This window comes from Mixophyes fleayi, chromosome 1 (assembly GCF_038048845.1).
Source record: "Mixophyes fleayi isolate aMixFle1 chromosome 1, aMixFle1.hap1, whole genome shotgun sequence".
Lineage (NCBI taxonomy): Eukaryota > Metazoa > Chordata > Amphibia > Anura > Limnodynastidae > Mixophyes > Mixophyes fleayi.
The window spans coordinates 299,110,249-299,124,997 of record NC_134402.1 but is presented as its reverse complement, the minus strand read 5'-3'; the positions used below and the strand labels follow the sequence as shown (position 1 = coordinate 299,124,997).

Genomic DNA, 14,749 nt, shown 5'->3' with positions numbered 1-14,749 from the left:
GTTGAGGACTTTGTAGGTTAAGGTCAGTAATTTGAATTTGATACTGGAGAAAATGGAGCCAGTGTAGAGATTTGCAAAGTGGTGCAGCAGATGTAGAGGAAGATCAGTCTTACAGCAGCATTTAGGATGGAATGAAGTGTGGATATATGGGTGTCAGGAATGCCAGATAGCAGGAGGTTGCAATAGTCAAGACGGGTGATGAGAGAGTATATAAGAGTTCAGGTAGAATGTTGAGTAAGAAAAGGGTGTATTCTGGCAATGTTTTTAAGGTGGAGTGGACAGGACTGGGAGAGAGTCTGGATGTGAGGAATAAAGCAGAGGGTTGAGTCAAGTGTGACACCAAGGCATCGGGCTTGGGAGACTGAGGAAGTTGTGGTGTTATTGACAGTTAGGGAGATTTGAGGGCAGGTGGTTATTTTGGCAGGAGGGAAGATAATAAGCTCTGTTTTGCACATGTTGAGCTTTTGGTAGCGTTGGAACATCAATGGGGAGATAGCAGAAATACAGTTGGTTACATGAGATCAGGGCCCGATTAAGGGCGCCCTAGGCTATTACCGCCGCAGCGCCCCCCCCCCCCCACCCAATATAAGTGTATAGGAATACTCCTGAATACGTATATTCAGGAGAATTCGCCAGCATTCAAAATTAGACAGATTGTGCATTCTCTCTTACCTTAGGCTCCAAAACACAACAGTCCATTATGGATATATAAAACTACCCCATAGCACAGGCATATGTAGGCAATAAAATATATGAAAATTGTTGTGAAAGAGCTATAATCAAATATAAACCTCTATCAGCCCCATCTGACTAAAATTTTGCATTCTAATGACCCTAGAACCACAGAGACCATCCTCATAACCGTCACACAATACAAAGATTATGCCCCCCCAAAGCTGCTCTATTTTTTAAATAGTCCCCTCAACCATTTCATCAGCCCCGTTCAGCCTCTTCAACTGACCCCATTAGCATTGTCAACTGCCCCCTTTAGCCTCTTCATCTGCCCCTTTAGAATTATCTGCCCCATTAGCATTGTTACCTGCCCCCATTAGCCTCTTTAGCCATTAGCATTGCTATCTGCCCCTATTATCATTGTTACTTGCCCCATTAGCTTCTTCACCTGCCCCTTTAGAATTATCTGCCCCATTAGCATTGTTACCTGCCCCCATTAGCCTCTTCTCCTGTCCCCATTAGCATTGTTATCTGCCCCATTAGCATTGTTATCTGCCCCCATTAGCATTGCTATCTGCCCCTATTATCATTGTTACTTGCCCCATTTGCTTCTTCACCTGCCCCTTTAGAATTATCTGCCCCCATTAGCATTGTTAGCTGCCCCCATTAGCCTCTTTTCCTGCCCCCATTAGCATTGTTATCTGCCCCATTAGCATTGTTACCTGCCCCCATTAGTCTCTTCACCTGCCACTTTAGCATTATCTGCCCCCATTAGCAATGTCACCTGCCACCATTAGCCTCTTTACTTGCCCCTTTAGCTTTGTTACCAGCCCCACCGCCCCCAGACATTAGGACTTACCTGTTGTTCCTGGACAGCAGTCTTCTCTCCAGCGCTATACATGACAGGCAGTCTGGCAGCGATGTTAGCGCGGCCGCGGGCGCTTCTTACTGTGGTCACGTGAGATGTGGAAGTCCTGATCTCATGTGACCACAGTAAGAAGCTCCCGCGGCCGCGCTGACAGGCAGCTAGCAGTGATTGCTGCCAGACTGCCTGTCATCTAGTAGTCGGGCCGCCCCCTTTAGACAAGGGGCGGTCCCGATGATTCAGGACCAACGCTGCCTAAGTAAAAAAAAAAAAAATGAAAGGGAAAAAAATTTAACCTCGGGGACGCTGCGCCCCCCGGACTCCAGCGCTCCAGGCTGCAGCCTGATCAGCCTATTGGTTGATCAGGCCCTCCATGAGATAGTACAGGAGGAGATAGGTCAGGGGAAGAGATATAGATTTGGGAATCATCAGTGTAGAGGTGGTATTGGAGGCCGAACGAGTGCATTAGTGTCCTAAGTGAAAGGTTGTACAATGAAAAAATAAAAATAAAGGGCCAAGAACAGAGCCCTGTGGGACCCCAACAGTTATTGGGAGTGGAGGCGAGGATGTGCCAGGGGTACAAACACTAAAGGAGCGGTTCGATAGGTAGGAAGTGAAACAGTTATTTTAGTGAAAATGAGAAATGGATTGTGTTAAGAGTACTTAGATTTCAGTGTGTATGTGTGTACACACTGGGGTGCAGAGGGAAGAGCATGAGGTAAGGTGAGGCTGAAGGAAAGGAGGTTGTGGTCGGAGAGTGGGACATTCTACTTACTGTTCTCAACTCACACATGCCTGTCCTCATTCCACGTCTCCAGGGGTAGAGGGAAGCCAAGATATGCTGAAGTCTGGATAAGGATGCATTTTGCTATGCATGCGCAATGTGGAAATGTGTGTATTTATTCCACGAAAATGTACATATGTTTTACTCTAAATGAGGCTGTATGAGAGCAGACAAAGATATACCAGGAACAACCTTGGGTTAGCTCATAACCTGCATAGAGAAATAACATAAGGTTATATATTCCTCTGTGCCAGGCTTATTGAAGTAAAGAATATTTTTGAGGTTTAGAATTAGCATAGATATTTTATATGGTATGCTGAGTTGTACGTAGCCTAAGATACCTAAAACTCAGCATACCCCTGTAATTGCGATGATTTTTTAGATGTATTTTACATCTGCGTTTTTGACGTAGAATGTGTCCAACTTTATATCTGGCCCTAAGTGTCTTTAATTGGGCTACTGAAGGCACTGTTTCACTTTATCTTTGTGGGGAAGCAATTTGACAGGCTTAATCTGATTAATAATATACACCCATGTGATTTATATATACAAAAATCCACTACCTACAAATGTGATATATTTCCTCCTAAAAGAGGATTTGGTTCCCTTGTATAGTATTAATTGAAAGGATCCATAGCATTACCTGAAAGGACTGCTTTGGTATACTGCATCGGTCAGGTGGTTGATTTGCATTGGACATATTTCATGGGACAAACTTATTAAATATAGATTTCTCAGCAGTTACTTGTGATGTCTGTAACACTTTATTAATCTAAAAATAATTTCAAGATGAATATAATCTATATATATTTTTAATTATGTCTTTTCAGCTTGCCAATGTTTACAGTTCTCCGTAAATTTTCAATTATATTTACTCTGATCCTTGAAATGATCGTTCTAAGGTAATTATACTTTTTATTCATTAAAAATGACAGTGACTTGTCCTCTTGTATTTCTGAGTAAGTGAAGACAGGGCAGTGTCATGATTATTTATTCAAGCCTATCTTCCCTCCTCCTAACTCCTTTACCTCAGCTATTACCTCCACTCCCCCACTCGCTACCAGCTTGTTTGTGTCTTCCCCTTCCCTTTAGGATGTGTGCTCTGACAAGCAGGGCCCTCTTTCCTCATATTCTCCTTTTACTATTCCATCGCCCTCTGTCCCTTTAGGCCTGCTTAGCTAGCCCTGTTTTCTTGAGAACAGGCCTACTTCACGTTTTGCCATCACTCTCACTAACTGTCCCATAGATAACTTAATCTGCATTACCGAGTTATCTGTGTATTATTTGTCTGGTCTTTGTATTATTTTGTTTTTCATGTATTATATAATGTGTTATGGATCATTGCTGTCTGCTTATTGTATGCTACATGTTTGGTGCAGTCCTCTTATGTCCCCCAACAGCACAGATTAGTTATGGAAAACACGTTTCAAAATGAAGATTGTGGGGCAAAGAATTCTTCTCTCTATGAAATTTATTCATACTTCCAACTTGTTTTAGTAACGTTTGACTTGCAACATTGTTATAACCTATGTAAGCATGGTGGCTTAGTGGTTAGCACTTCTGCCTCACAGCGCTAGGGTCATGAGTTCGATACCTGACCATCTGACCATCTGTCTTATCTGTGGGGAGTTTGTATGTTCTCTCCTTGTTTGCGTGGGTTTCCTCTGGGTGCTCCAGTTTCCTCCCACACTCCAAAAACATACTAGTAGACTAATTGGTTGCTCTCAAATTGACCATAGTCTCTCTGTTTCTATGTGTGTGTGTTAGGGAATTTAGATTGTAAGCTCCAATGGGGCAGGGGCTGATGTGAGTGAGTTCTCTGTGCAGCGCTGCTGAATTAGTGGTGCTATATAAATAGCTGCTGCTGATCCCTCTATATATAAATGATTGTACAGCATTGACTTAGGGGGTACTCATTTGAAGAAAATGTGAATGATCTTCCTCTTTAATACACTTCCAACATAGGGACAGTAGATCAGTTTGTCAGGTCAGAGTTCAAAAAGGGATTTATTTATTTGGATATATGTATTCCAGTATGTTTATTTTTTTTATTTTATATAGTGTATATTATTCCTAAGCAACTTTTTAATATTTGCTTATTCATACTAAAAATAGAAAAGTCACCCCCCCACCCCCTCATGCCTTGTGTATTTTGGCCATGGCTCCCGGGCACCCTCTCCACTAATACACCACAAGTCCTTTTTTGTTTTGTAATGTTTTATTTTGTATTATTTTTCTTTGGTTTGTTAATATCTGTACCGAAAATTCCAATAGAAACTACTGGATTAAAAAAATAAATATTGAAAAGTCATCCCAAATATATGTCTGGTTATGAAGGGGTGAAAACCATTGGTCATTAAGTAGATAAATATGTATTTTTTAAAATGAGAGATAGAAAAGTTGTCAGTCTTTCACTCTGCTATATTTTCTGATAGGATGATAAAACAAGTTCCATGGTACAGGGGCTTGGGTGGGGCCAAGTGAACAAGTGGTGCTGAGTGTAATGTGATCAATGTTATGTATTGCTGATAAAACTAATATGAGTAAAGAGAGGAATACAGCAGAGCAGCTCTAGGTATTGATTAAACACCGTGATGTCATTTATGAAGTGCAATCAATGTCCAGTGCAAAATTCCTTGGTTTTGTAACCATATGTCTCGATGCCCTGCCCTGCTCACATCAGGGTACATGCCTTCTCTCCTCTATGAAAAGACTTTTTTGTGTTTCCATAATGCATTTTTTGTCTTTTCTAGTTTTAGCAATTTAAATGCTCTCCATTTCTGTTATCACCTCCAATACTTTCTTATTTATCCACATTGGCGTATCATCTGCACATGTTAGGTAGAGATCACTACAAAGTCCAAACACTGGAATCTGCCTGTTCCATAAAACTGTCTACATTTAGGGAACTCTGGCAGCAGTCAGTAATGTCATGGCTTTCATGTTTCATGCTTGCCACCATGCTTCATTGGGGCTGGTTTATTAGTTGCTAGTGTGAATGTAATACCATATATTGTAATGATATATCTCAAATTCCACCCAGAGGTATAGCACTCACAACATCAAAACCAATGATATTTGCTCAACTTGTAACCAAAAGTGATTTTAATGGAAACAATAATTACAAAGTTACAAAAAGTGTTCTTAAACAAAGTTCATTGTCATTTACTATTAAATCTCAGTTACTTTGATGTTTAATATGTGAATTATCACCCACGTACAGTATGTTGTGATCTATTTCTCTATGTGTTATTATTAAGGCTGCATGTCCTTTGCTGACCCCCTCTTAGACAACTTCAGTAAACATGTTTCTAAATGCAATAATCTTCTATTTAAATTGTGTTGCATTGAGTTTCAGAAGTCACATACCCTTTTTTCACTGATACAACTTATGCCCATTCAAAGGTGCATGTCACAAGCATTAAGGCACATTTAACTAGGGCCAGAGTACCTTTTTGTTATTATTCGTCAAATTCTGCTTGTCCATATGTCCCTAGTTTTAAAACAGGTGATAACAGAACAACCTATAGCCAATCAGATCATTAAAATGCACACAGCATCACACACAGAGTATTCCAGGATGTGAATGTGCTAACCTTATAGGAGTGGTTTGTCCACTCGTGATTATGTTAGTAAGGACAGGGTTGTATGTGACAGTGTTAGGATGTAGGGAGGTAGATATCAGCAAGTGGAAAGCCACAGATTTAGAGTTAGATTACAGAAGGTGCAGGGTCCTCTACAAGCACAGAGTAGTGATGTAATTCTCTTGTCAAAGTAATGCAGGAATGTTGTAGTGTTAAACACATCTATATAAAAGGACCGCATCCCACTTCACTTAAATATTAGGACAGCACTGAACAAGGGGATTTAAATTTATGAAATCACATTACTTTGTTAGATGGAAAGTATGCCCGCTCTAAGTAATAATTTTTTTTTTCTCACAGAAAAAAATATTCATTTTCTGTTGCCATGAGCGTGTTAACAATCTTAATTGGAGCTTTTATAGCAGCCAGGTATGATTTTGTCATGTGCATTTTCTCTGTGTCTGATCTTTCTTCCTCTAAGAGAGCTATTTAGTTTAGTTTAATTTAGTCATTTCTGTGGTTGTTTGCGAGTTTAGATATTGTGGGATTTGTCTCATTCCTTTCTTAATTCACTGATTTGTTTATTCATTATACAGGACTTCAGTCCTATACCGTTTTCTTTCTACCTCCTTCTTTCCTCCTATTTTCTTTTTTTGTTTAATTAAAATTAGTGATCTTATAATCAGCGTTAGCAAATTACTAAAAATGCATTTAGTGGAAATTATTACATAATCCATTTTCATAAAATACAAACTTTTAAACATTTTGTGGAATACGTGTCCTTTTTTAATTTAAACATTAGAAATTATGCTTTTTCTTACTGCTTTATTGCCATTATATTTTTGTGCAATACATTTGTTGTGTTTTTCTTTATATTTATATTTAACTTGCTGTTCTATGTATCTATTGTTTACATTGGTAAGTATTTTCATTTTTTTTCCAGTTTTGATCTTTCTTTTAATTTAGAAGGATACACCATTGTATTGTTGAATGACTTATTCACAGCTGCATATGGGGTTTATATTAAGGAGAAAATTGATCCCAAGGTAATTATTACTGACAAAGTTTACATTGGTGATGGGTTAGAAAAAAATGTTGATCTGCATAAAATACAAAACACTGAGGGCCTGATTTTGAGTTAGGAGCAAAATAAAAGAAAAGGAGCAAATTTGCACGTTGGCAAAACCATGTTGCTTTATAGGGGAGGTAAATTTAAAATGTAGGGACAGATTTATAGTTGGAATACGGCATGTCATAGATCAACTTTAATTTTATTGTAAATATAAAGCTATCAAGTATATATGTGCTACATGAAAAAAACAGGCAGTATTTCCCTTGTGTGCAAAAAAATAAGACAATTTGTACCCCTTGTATTGTTACATGGTGTCCAGGTGCAAAGTTGCTCTTTTTCTTTGCTTTGCTACTAACTCAAAATCAGGCCCTGATTATTATTTGTTCAATATTACACAGCCTTTGCATTCTATGAAAAGTGTATGGTGAAGACGTATAAACATCAAGTCAAATAAAATGCTCTATGACCTTCACGTTACACTGGGGACGCTTAACTAAATGTGCATTCTCGACTCATTTTTTCTCATTTATGTAATCTCATCTCGCTAAAATATATCTTTTTACATGTGGCTACATAATTATGTACTGTTATTCACCTAGCCTGCATTCAAAAAGCAACATCATGTTGAGCCCACTTCCTATAACTCAGAATATGCAAAATTTTGCATCCTTACAGGTCGGATTTGTGCCAGAAAAAGCTAAATTTACATCTGCACTGTGGGTGGCAGATGTTTTGCAGTTTTGTAAATATCCTCTAATGTCACAAAATAGAGGAACCCTAGTAGCAAATATTATTTTACACAAAGAGAAGTAGGTGCTTGGATCAAACTTGCAGCAGATGTAGATAAAATACAGTGAACGAATTTAAAGTATAGTATCTGGTTTTCAGTGGTCCATTGGCAAGGTACTGCGTGAGGGACCATACAGTAAATGGGAGAAGCGTCAGGCACACATAGGACCAGACGGAGAGCCTGAACTCTGGAACCACTGTATATAACTTTCAGGGACTGGATTTCACTTAGTATAGTCCATGAAATTTTTTTTTTTCAGTTTTGGTTTATTTGTCCTTTAATCATGCGAGGGGCAATATACGTCTATTGTGAATATAGGCAGTAAAGTAGATTTTGATGTCTCAATTGGTCTTTATCTGCAACATTCAATGCTTTTATGCTTCATTCAGATCTGCAAACTGTCTATGTTTAATGTGGAAATAACAGTATAGTCTTCATTCATTGTTTTGGCTTTTATATTCAGCATGTGAGCATATTTATTTCTAATTATTTTCTCATTTATTTCTATTTTTATTTTCCTTTTCTCTTGTTTTATTTTACAGGAATTGGGCAAATATGGGGTTCTTTTTTACAATGCCAGTTTCATGATTTTACCTACACTGATCTTTACTTTTGTTACTGGAGAACTTGAGACAGTAAGTGGTTTATATACATGTATTATAATAATAATGTACCAAGTTTATTACAGGTCGATGACAAAATAGAAATTGAAGCTACAATTTATTTTGATCATATATTGGTGTAACTGAATGAATGTTATGTTATTTTGTCAGTGTCAAGTCTCTTTCTCATGTATTCCTAGGACATCAGTCACTGTTAACTTGAGCTTCAAATGAAAAACATATAGTATATATATCCAATCAGATGGATGTAGTATCTCAATGAAGGGTCATGTAGGTCCATGTAGGATCTATATAAGTAACTGATAATAAATATTTAAATAGAGCCTATGGTTCATTAGAGATTGCATTCTAATATCATGATAGTATTTAAGATTTTTTCCATTGTATGTAACTATACCATTGGGACAAACTATAATCCACGTAATTAGCTACTAGGTGTTAAAATGACTAATGTCCTTCAGTTATAATCTGGATGATTGATTCAATATAAATTTCTAGATTACAGCATGTCCTACAGATTCATACCTGCCAAGCTTACACTTTGAGGTTCTGACTAATGTGTCCCCAAGTTTGTCCTCTCAGACAGTCACAGCTTTTTGATAGGCAGGTTATAAACCCCATAACAAACAGTGACAATACTTAGGAAACAATTCATAGCTCCAAGCATTGCAATGGATCAAATTGGGACACATATCAGGGTGGAGTCACGATGGGGGTCATGGCCATGACACAAAGGGGTCACAGCCACTTCCCAATGGGGTTTTTATCACTTCCCAATGGGGGTGTGGCTACATCCCAAGGTTATGCTTAGCACATCTTAAGTGCTACACAGCCCCTTAACCCCTTCTACTGAAAATACCCATTCATTGAGTGCACCTTGTAGAGATTGCAAAGGAATTTTCATGCATTTTTGAAAAACAAACTCTTTGAAGTGACCAGAAAGTGTTCAGTTTGTGCTCTGACACTAATATTGAGGTGCCTCCTCCCTTATTTACTGTATTTATGCAGCAAGTATTAGAAAAGAAAACAGTTCTTCAAGATCAACCTTTTCAGAATTCTGTCTCTTCTTTTTTTATAATTTAAAGTTTGTTATTTATTTTGTACATCCAAAGAACATTTGTATATATAATAGCAATCCTCATTTGACATATTAATACAAACTAACAATTAACTCAGAATCAAAAATTAAAGCATTGAAAAGAATGCCAGAAGGATTGAAAGGTTGCAGGTTATTGTTGAAATGATGTCATACTGTGTTACTGATGTGCCCAAATATTTTGTGCAAATGAACCTAAATGTCCACATTGCACAGTATAAAGAATGTGCCCACATTCCAGTTTTTTAAACTGCCCTTGTAAAATCAGTCTGTGGCTACTTTTGGAGGATTCTGTATTTCTTACACATGTACCTATTGTACATATGTTTTTTGTTTTTTTTTTGGTATGCCTATTTGTGTTTCATAAAATCCACAAATTCCTATTGCGCATATGCAGATTTACTCTAATCTGACACTTGCACCTGCATGCCACTGGAATTGCAGAATGGGGAAGGTAAGGGGCAGTCTAACGTAGGTCAAATACAGTAACACGAACAAATGCAGATATGTACAGAGATGCAAATGCGCCTGCCAGTAGCTGTATCCATTGCAGGTGCCTAGTGGCTGGTGCAAATACAAGCTGATGATGTCAACAGTTGCCAAAACTAGCTAGCCACTTCTGATTGGATGATTGTGAATTCACCTCTGAAGCTGATGGGTGTTTTCTTTTTGCATGTATTATACGATTTTATGTGCGTAGTTTTTAATTTTTTTGCTACTCATACATGAGAAGGAATGTTATATTTTCTGTATCATACTGGGGTATTTATTATTTTGATTTAAATCACACCTTTAAGTAAATGATTGAGCTGTGTATGCCTGACATATGCAACTGGTACAGAACTGCATCTTGCCAATGTGTATGCCTCAGCTTTGGGTGTAAATACACTGATTTATGTGAGACTTTTTAGAGATTCATTTTTCAACAGCACTTCTGCCTCACAGCACTGGGTTCAATTCCTGACCATGGCCTTATCTGTGTGGAGTTTGTATGTTTTCCACGTGTTTGCGTGGGTTTCCTCCGGGTGCTCTGGTTTTCTCACACACCCCAAAAACATACTAGTAGGTTAATTTGCTGCTATTAAATTGACCTTAGTGTCTCTCTTTGTCTGTGTGTGTGTGTATATTAGGGAATTTAGACTGTAAGCTCCAATGGGGCAGGGAGTGATGTGAGTGAGTTCTCTGTACAGCGTTGCGGAATTAGTGGTGCTATATAAATAGATGATGATGATGGATGCATATGCGATTTAGCATCATCTCCAAAGTGCACATAAAGTACATTCTATCTAATATTTACTTACAGGCATTGTTAATCCAGCACCTAATCATATAAACTGTGACCAATCTCATTATTTACTTCACAGGAAGGTGATCAGATTGGTTACATGTAGGCACATCGCTAATATTCAGGGATTAAAGTCTACATGGGGAGGTTGAACCCATATTGGAATTTGCCAGCTAAGTATAACTTAGGCTGGCCCTCCATCAATTTTCTGCCTCTGCGTTGCTGTTAATTTTAACTACACTGTTTTTTTTTCGCCACAGCAAAGTCCTGGTATGAAAGGAGGTATGATATTTTAAACATTAGTGTAATTTTTAAAAGATTCAGAATTCCTGCTCTCAAGAGAGTTAACTTGCATCAAGTTTCAGTTCTAGCCTATGTGTGTTCAAGTGACAACATACAGTAAAGTTTAAGATTACAATTAACTGTAATAACTTTAAGTGACACTATGGGTGCAGGTGTTTCACTTGCACTATAACAATGTGGGCAAATTTCGGGTTGGGTATGATCTGTCGACAGTGAATCTGTTGATGGTCAGACTGTCAACACCAAAATGTGACTATCGACACTCACAATGTCGACATTCCAACGGCCATAGCCATTCTGATTTTCTGACTCAGAAATGCACCTTTGCTTGTGACCTAGACCCTTGCTTCTTTGAATTTTCTCCTGTCTTCTCCCTGGTATTATTGTGGATCTATGTCTTCTGACCCTGGCATGCCTGACCTTCCTTCTGTCTGATCCTGTTCCTGCAGTCCTCCCATTGTGCTTGGACTCCAGCTTCCCAACTAACCTGGTTATCCTGGCAAACCTGTACCTGCAGTTAACCTATTGTGCTTGATATTCAGAATCTCCAGTTTCCCAGCTAAACATGATTGTCCTGACAAACCTGTACCTGCAATTAACCTATTGTGCCTGATATTCATCATCTCCAGATTCCCAGCTAAACCTGGTTATCCTGACAAACCTGTACCTGCAGTTAGCCTATTGTACCTGATATACAATGTCTCCAGCTTCCTAGCTAAACCTGGTTATCATGACAAACCTGTGCCTGCAGTTAACCTGTCGTGCCTGCTATCCAGCATCTCCAGCTAAACCTGTTTATCCTGACAAACCTGTTCCTGCAGTTAACCTATTGTACCTGATATTCAGCATCTCCAGCTTCCCAGCTAAACTTGGTAATTCTGTTCCTCCGCACACCTGGTAATCATGCTATGCTTTTTAAAGCGCTACAGAATTTGCTGGCGCTATATAAATAAATGTTGATGATGATGATGATGATGATGATTCTGTTTATATGGACTTTTCTAACTGCATAACCATTTTTGCCATCTTATTTTTATCTGCGTGACCTGTGTTTAAAATAAAGACACTCCGTTTCATTTGCACTACTCTCCGTGGTCTTCATTTTGGGAATCCTGACACTTTTCAACATAAAAGTGCTTTTTATTTGCAACCAAGGTAAACTTGCATCAAAAATAATAAACCTAGCCACTATGGGGAGTACTGACTCGCTACTTCAGCCCTTACTAATACAGATGCTTTATACTCTTGTCTCTCAGTCTCTGCTGCCTCTCTGCAAACATAAATAAGCGTCATTAGGCCCTCTCATAAGCCTTACTCTTAGCTCTCCCTACTTCCTTTCCCCTGTAGGTCTGTACTGGGTCACAGTCCTAACATACACATGCCTCACTGGACTTTATCCTGCGCTGCACATATGTATGGTTGCACACGCTTATTATCTTGTGGGGGAGGACCCTGGACTCCAAGGCATGACCAGGTGGCTGACTACTGCATCTAGCTTCTTCAAACCACAATAACTTTGTAAATGCATGGACTACTTATGTTGCTAAGACTAGTCTGGCTAGAAAACTGTCAGAGGTATAAATCACATCTTTTTGCTACACTACCTTCCAAATTGGGGCAGGTAAACAGAGGGTGTCCTAATGAGCAGTGATGTCAGCACAGGTGTTGGATATTCATCTGTGTTTCTGAATATCTGGAAACAGCAGGTATGAGTTTCCAGATTATTGAGTGCCTTGAATCAGTGTCTAGCGTTTCCAGTTTCTCTGCAGTTCTGTACTAGACCTTGGCTATGAATTTGACTATGACTTTGAACTCTTACCACTGCTATTGCTCACCATTTCAAACCCCGGACTTTGACTGTGAGATTAAATTATTTCCCTGTGTGCCTTCTGAGTATCTGATCCGGGCTTTACTTTTTGATCGCTGCATATCCCTACTTGTGAACTGAATATTAGTCATGAATTTTAGCATTGCCAACTCCTTGCTTGATGTACTTTGTAAAAAGTTTAAATGTTGCTAAGTCTCCTGAGTATCAGTCCTTGGCATTATACATTGACCACAGCTTAACAGAGTTTGTAAACCAGAGACTGGCTGTGAGTCTGATCGCTGATTACTCATTACTGAAATCCCGGATCCTGGATGTGAGTCCACCATTGCTTATTTATTTCCTGTATATTCAATTCCAGGTTTGAACTCTGGGTACTGCCCTATGAGTTTGGATGCCGCTTAAGTTTTTACTTTACACTAGACTTTGACTGCAACCTGCACACTATTCATCTATTCTCTATATGTCAGACTGGGGACTTAGGATTTAATTGTATACTGCTGTGCATTCATTGATTGCATATTGGACTTTAACTAAGAGTGGAGATCTTTCTGAACCTAACATGGGCTGCGGGAAATGTCTATTACTGCATTAAAATTGGTGAATTGGATCTAGCTTTTTATCTTTTGATGTTGCTAAACTATGCATGTATGTATTCTACATTTTGGTTTTAGAGCCGGTTCATCAGACTGCACCTGCGCCCTCAATGCATTATCACAATTGCTGTGTTACATTTAATTGCATGAACTCAAACTACTGGACTGTAGAACTGTTTTTTATTTACCAGTCTGCATTCTATATTATGACCACTAGTGGGTGCATTATTTGTGCTGGTACTATACAAAGTAACAGTGACTATCAGTCATTGGGGTCTATCTCCTTGGTTGAACATTGCTCATGCAGTCTGATTGTAATGACTACAGACTGCAATCTCTAATCTATCTGAAAGAATAAGGATTCTTTACCTTTAATTTGTTTTGTAAGTATTGTACTCCGGCACACCTTGGAAGTATATCTTCTTATCTATGCCACAATACAGTATTTTACAGGTTGTATGCGCATTTTGCCATTGTTTATATATAGTGTTGGTAGTCAGAAAAGAATCATCCATCCCCACAGCTACAGAGGTTTTCTTACCCCTTACTGTTTCAGGACAATGGGATAGGCATCCACTACTATAGTAGGATCTTCAGCATTAGACTGATGGTTATTTCATTGTTTGACGCTCAACATCCCAGCAGGTGTGGATAGACTTATCCATGTTAGATCAATTTACATTTTATCTTTAATGATCTTTCAGCTTTGTCTTCTTTTAAGAATTGTATGTTTTTAAATACAGTATTACAACAGTTGCCAGTGTACAGAGTAGTAGCAGATTTACAAGCAAATAAACAAGCCACAAAGTGAGCGAAGATTGCAAAAGTTATACAGAATATTTCAAAACAAGAACAGAAAAATGAGTTAGTCACCTTATGGGTGCACAAGACCTCACAATTATTGATAAAAGTTTCTAACTTTATTGGTATACATTAAAAAGTAGAATTCATCATCTGGCAATATCCAGATTAATTAAAGAAACAGTAAAATTAAATTAAAGTATGTGATAAAAGAGAGGAGTATTGTTAACAATAAAAAAATATTTCCAATCCTATTATAATAGTTTATCTGGAAAGTCCTAGGATAACCTTATATTTAAAATTGGTTATCACTCTACAATCTCATAATCAGTATAGCTAGATATCTAGGTTTACTTACATATAAATACATATTTGTCAGGATCTATACACCTAAATGTCACAGGCTATCTGTAGGATCCTTTGAGCCTGCTAGGTTCAGCGACACCTACAGGG

General features: G+C 38.3%; 1 protein-coding gene across 2 annotated transcripts in view; it reads left to right on the top strand.

The window, feature by feature from the left end:
- SLC35D2 (solute carrier family 35 member D2) overlaps positions 1 to 14,749 on the top strand; it is a 79,329-nt gene that overhangs the window by 40,769 nt on the left and 23,811 nt on the right. For both annotated transcript variants that reach the window (XM_075211089.1, XM_075211088.1), the window contains exons 5-8: positions 3,152 to 3,223; positions 6,266 to 6,334; positions 6,849 to 6,951; positions 8,310 to 8,402. In XM_075211089.1, the coding sequence (XP_075067190.1) occupies positions 3,152 to 3,223; positions 6,266 to 6,334; positions 6,849 to 6,951; positions 8,310 to 8,402 (337 nt within the window). The remainder of the gene's footprint in view (positions 1 to 3,151; positions 3,224 to 6,265; positions 6,335 to 6,848; positions 6,952 to 8,309; positions 8,403 to 14,749) is intronic.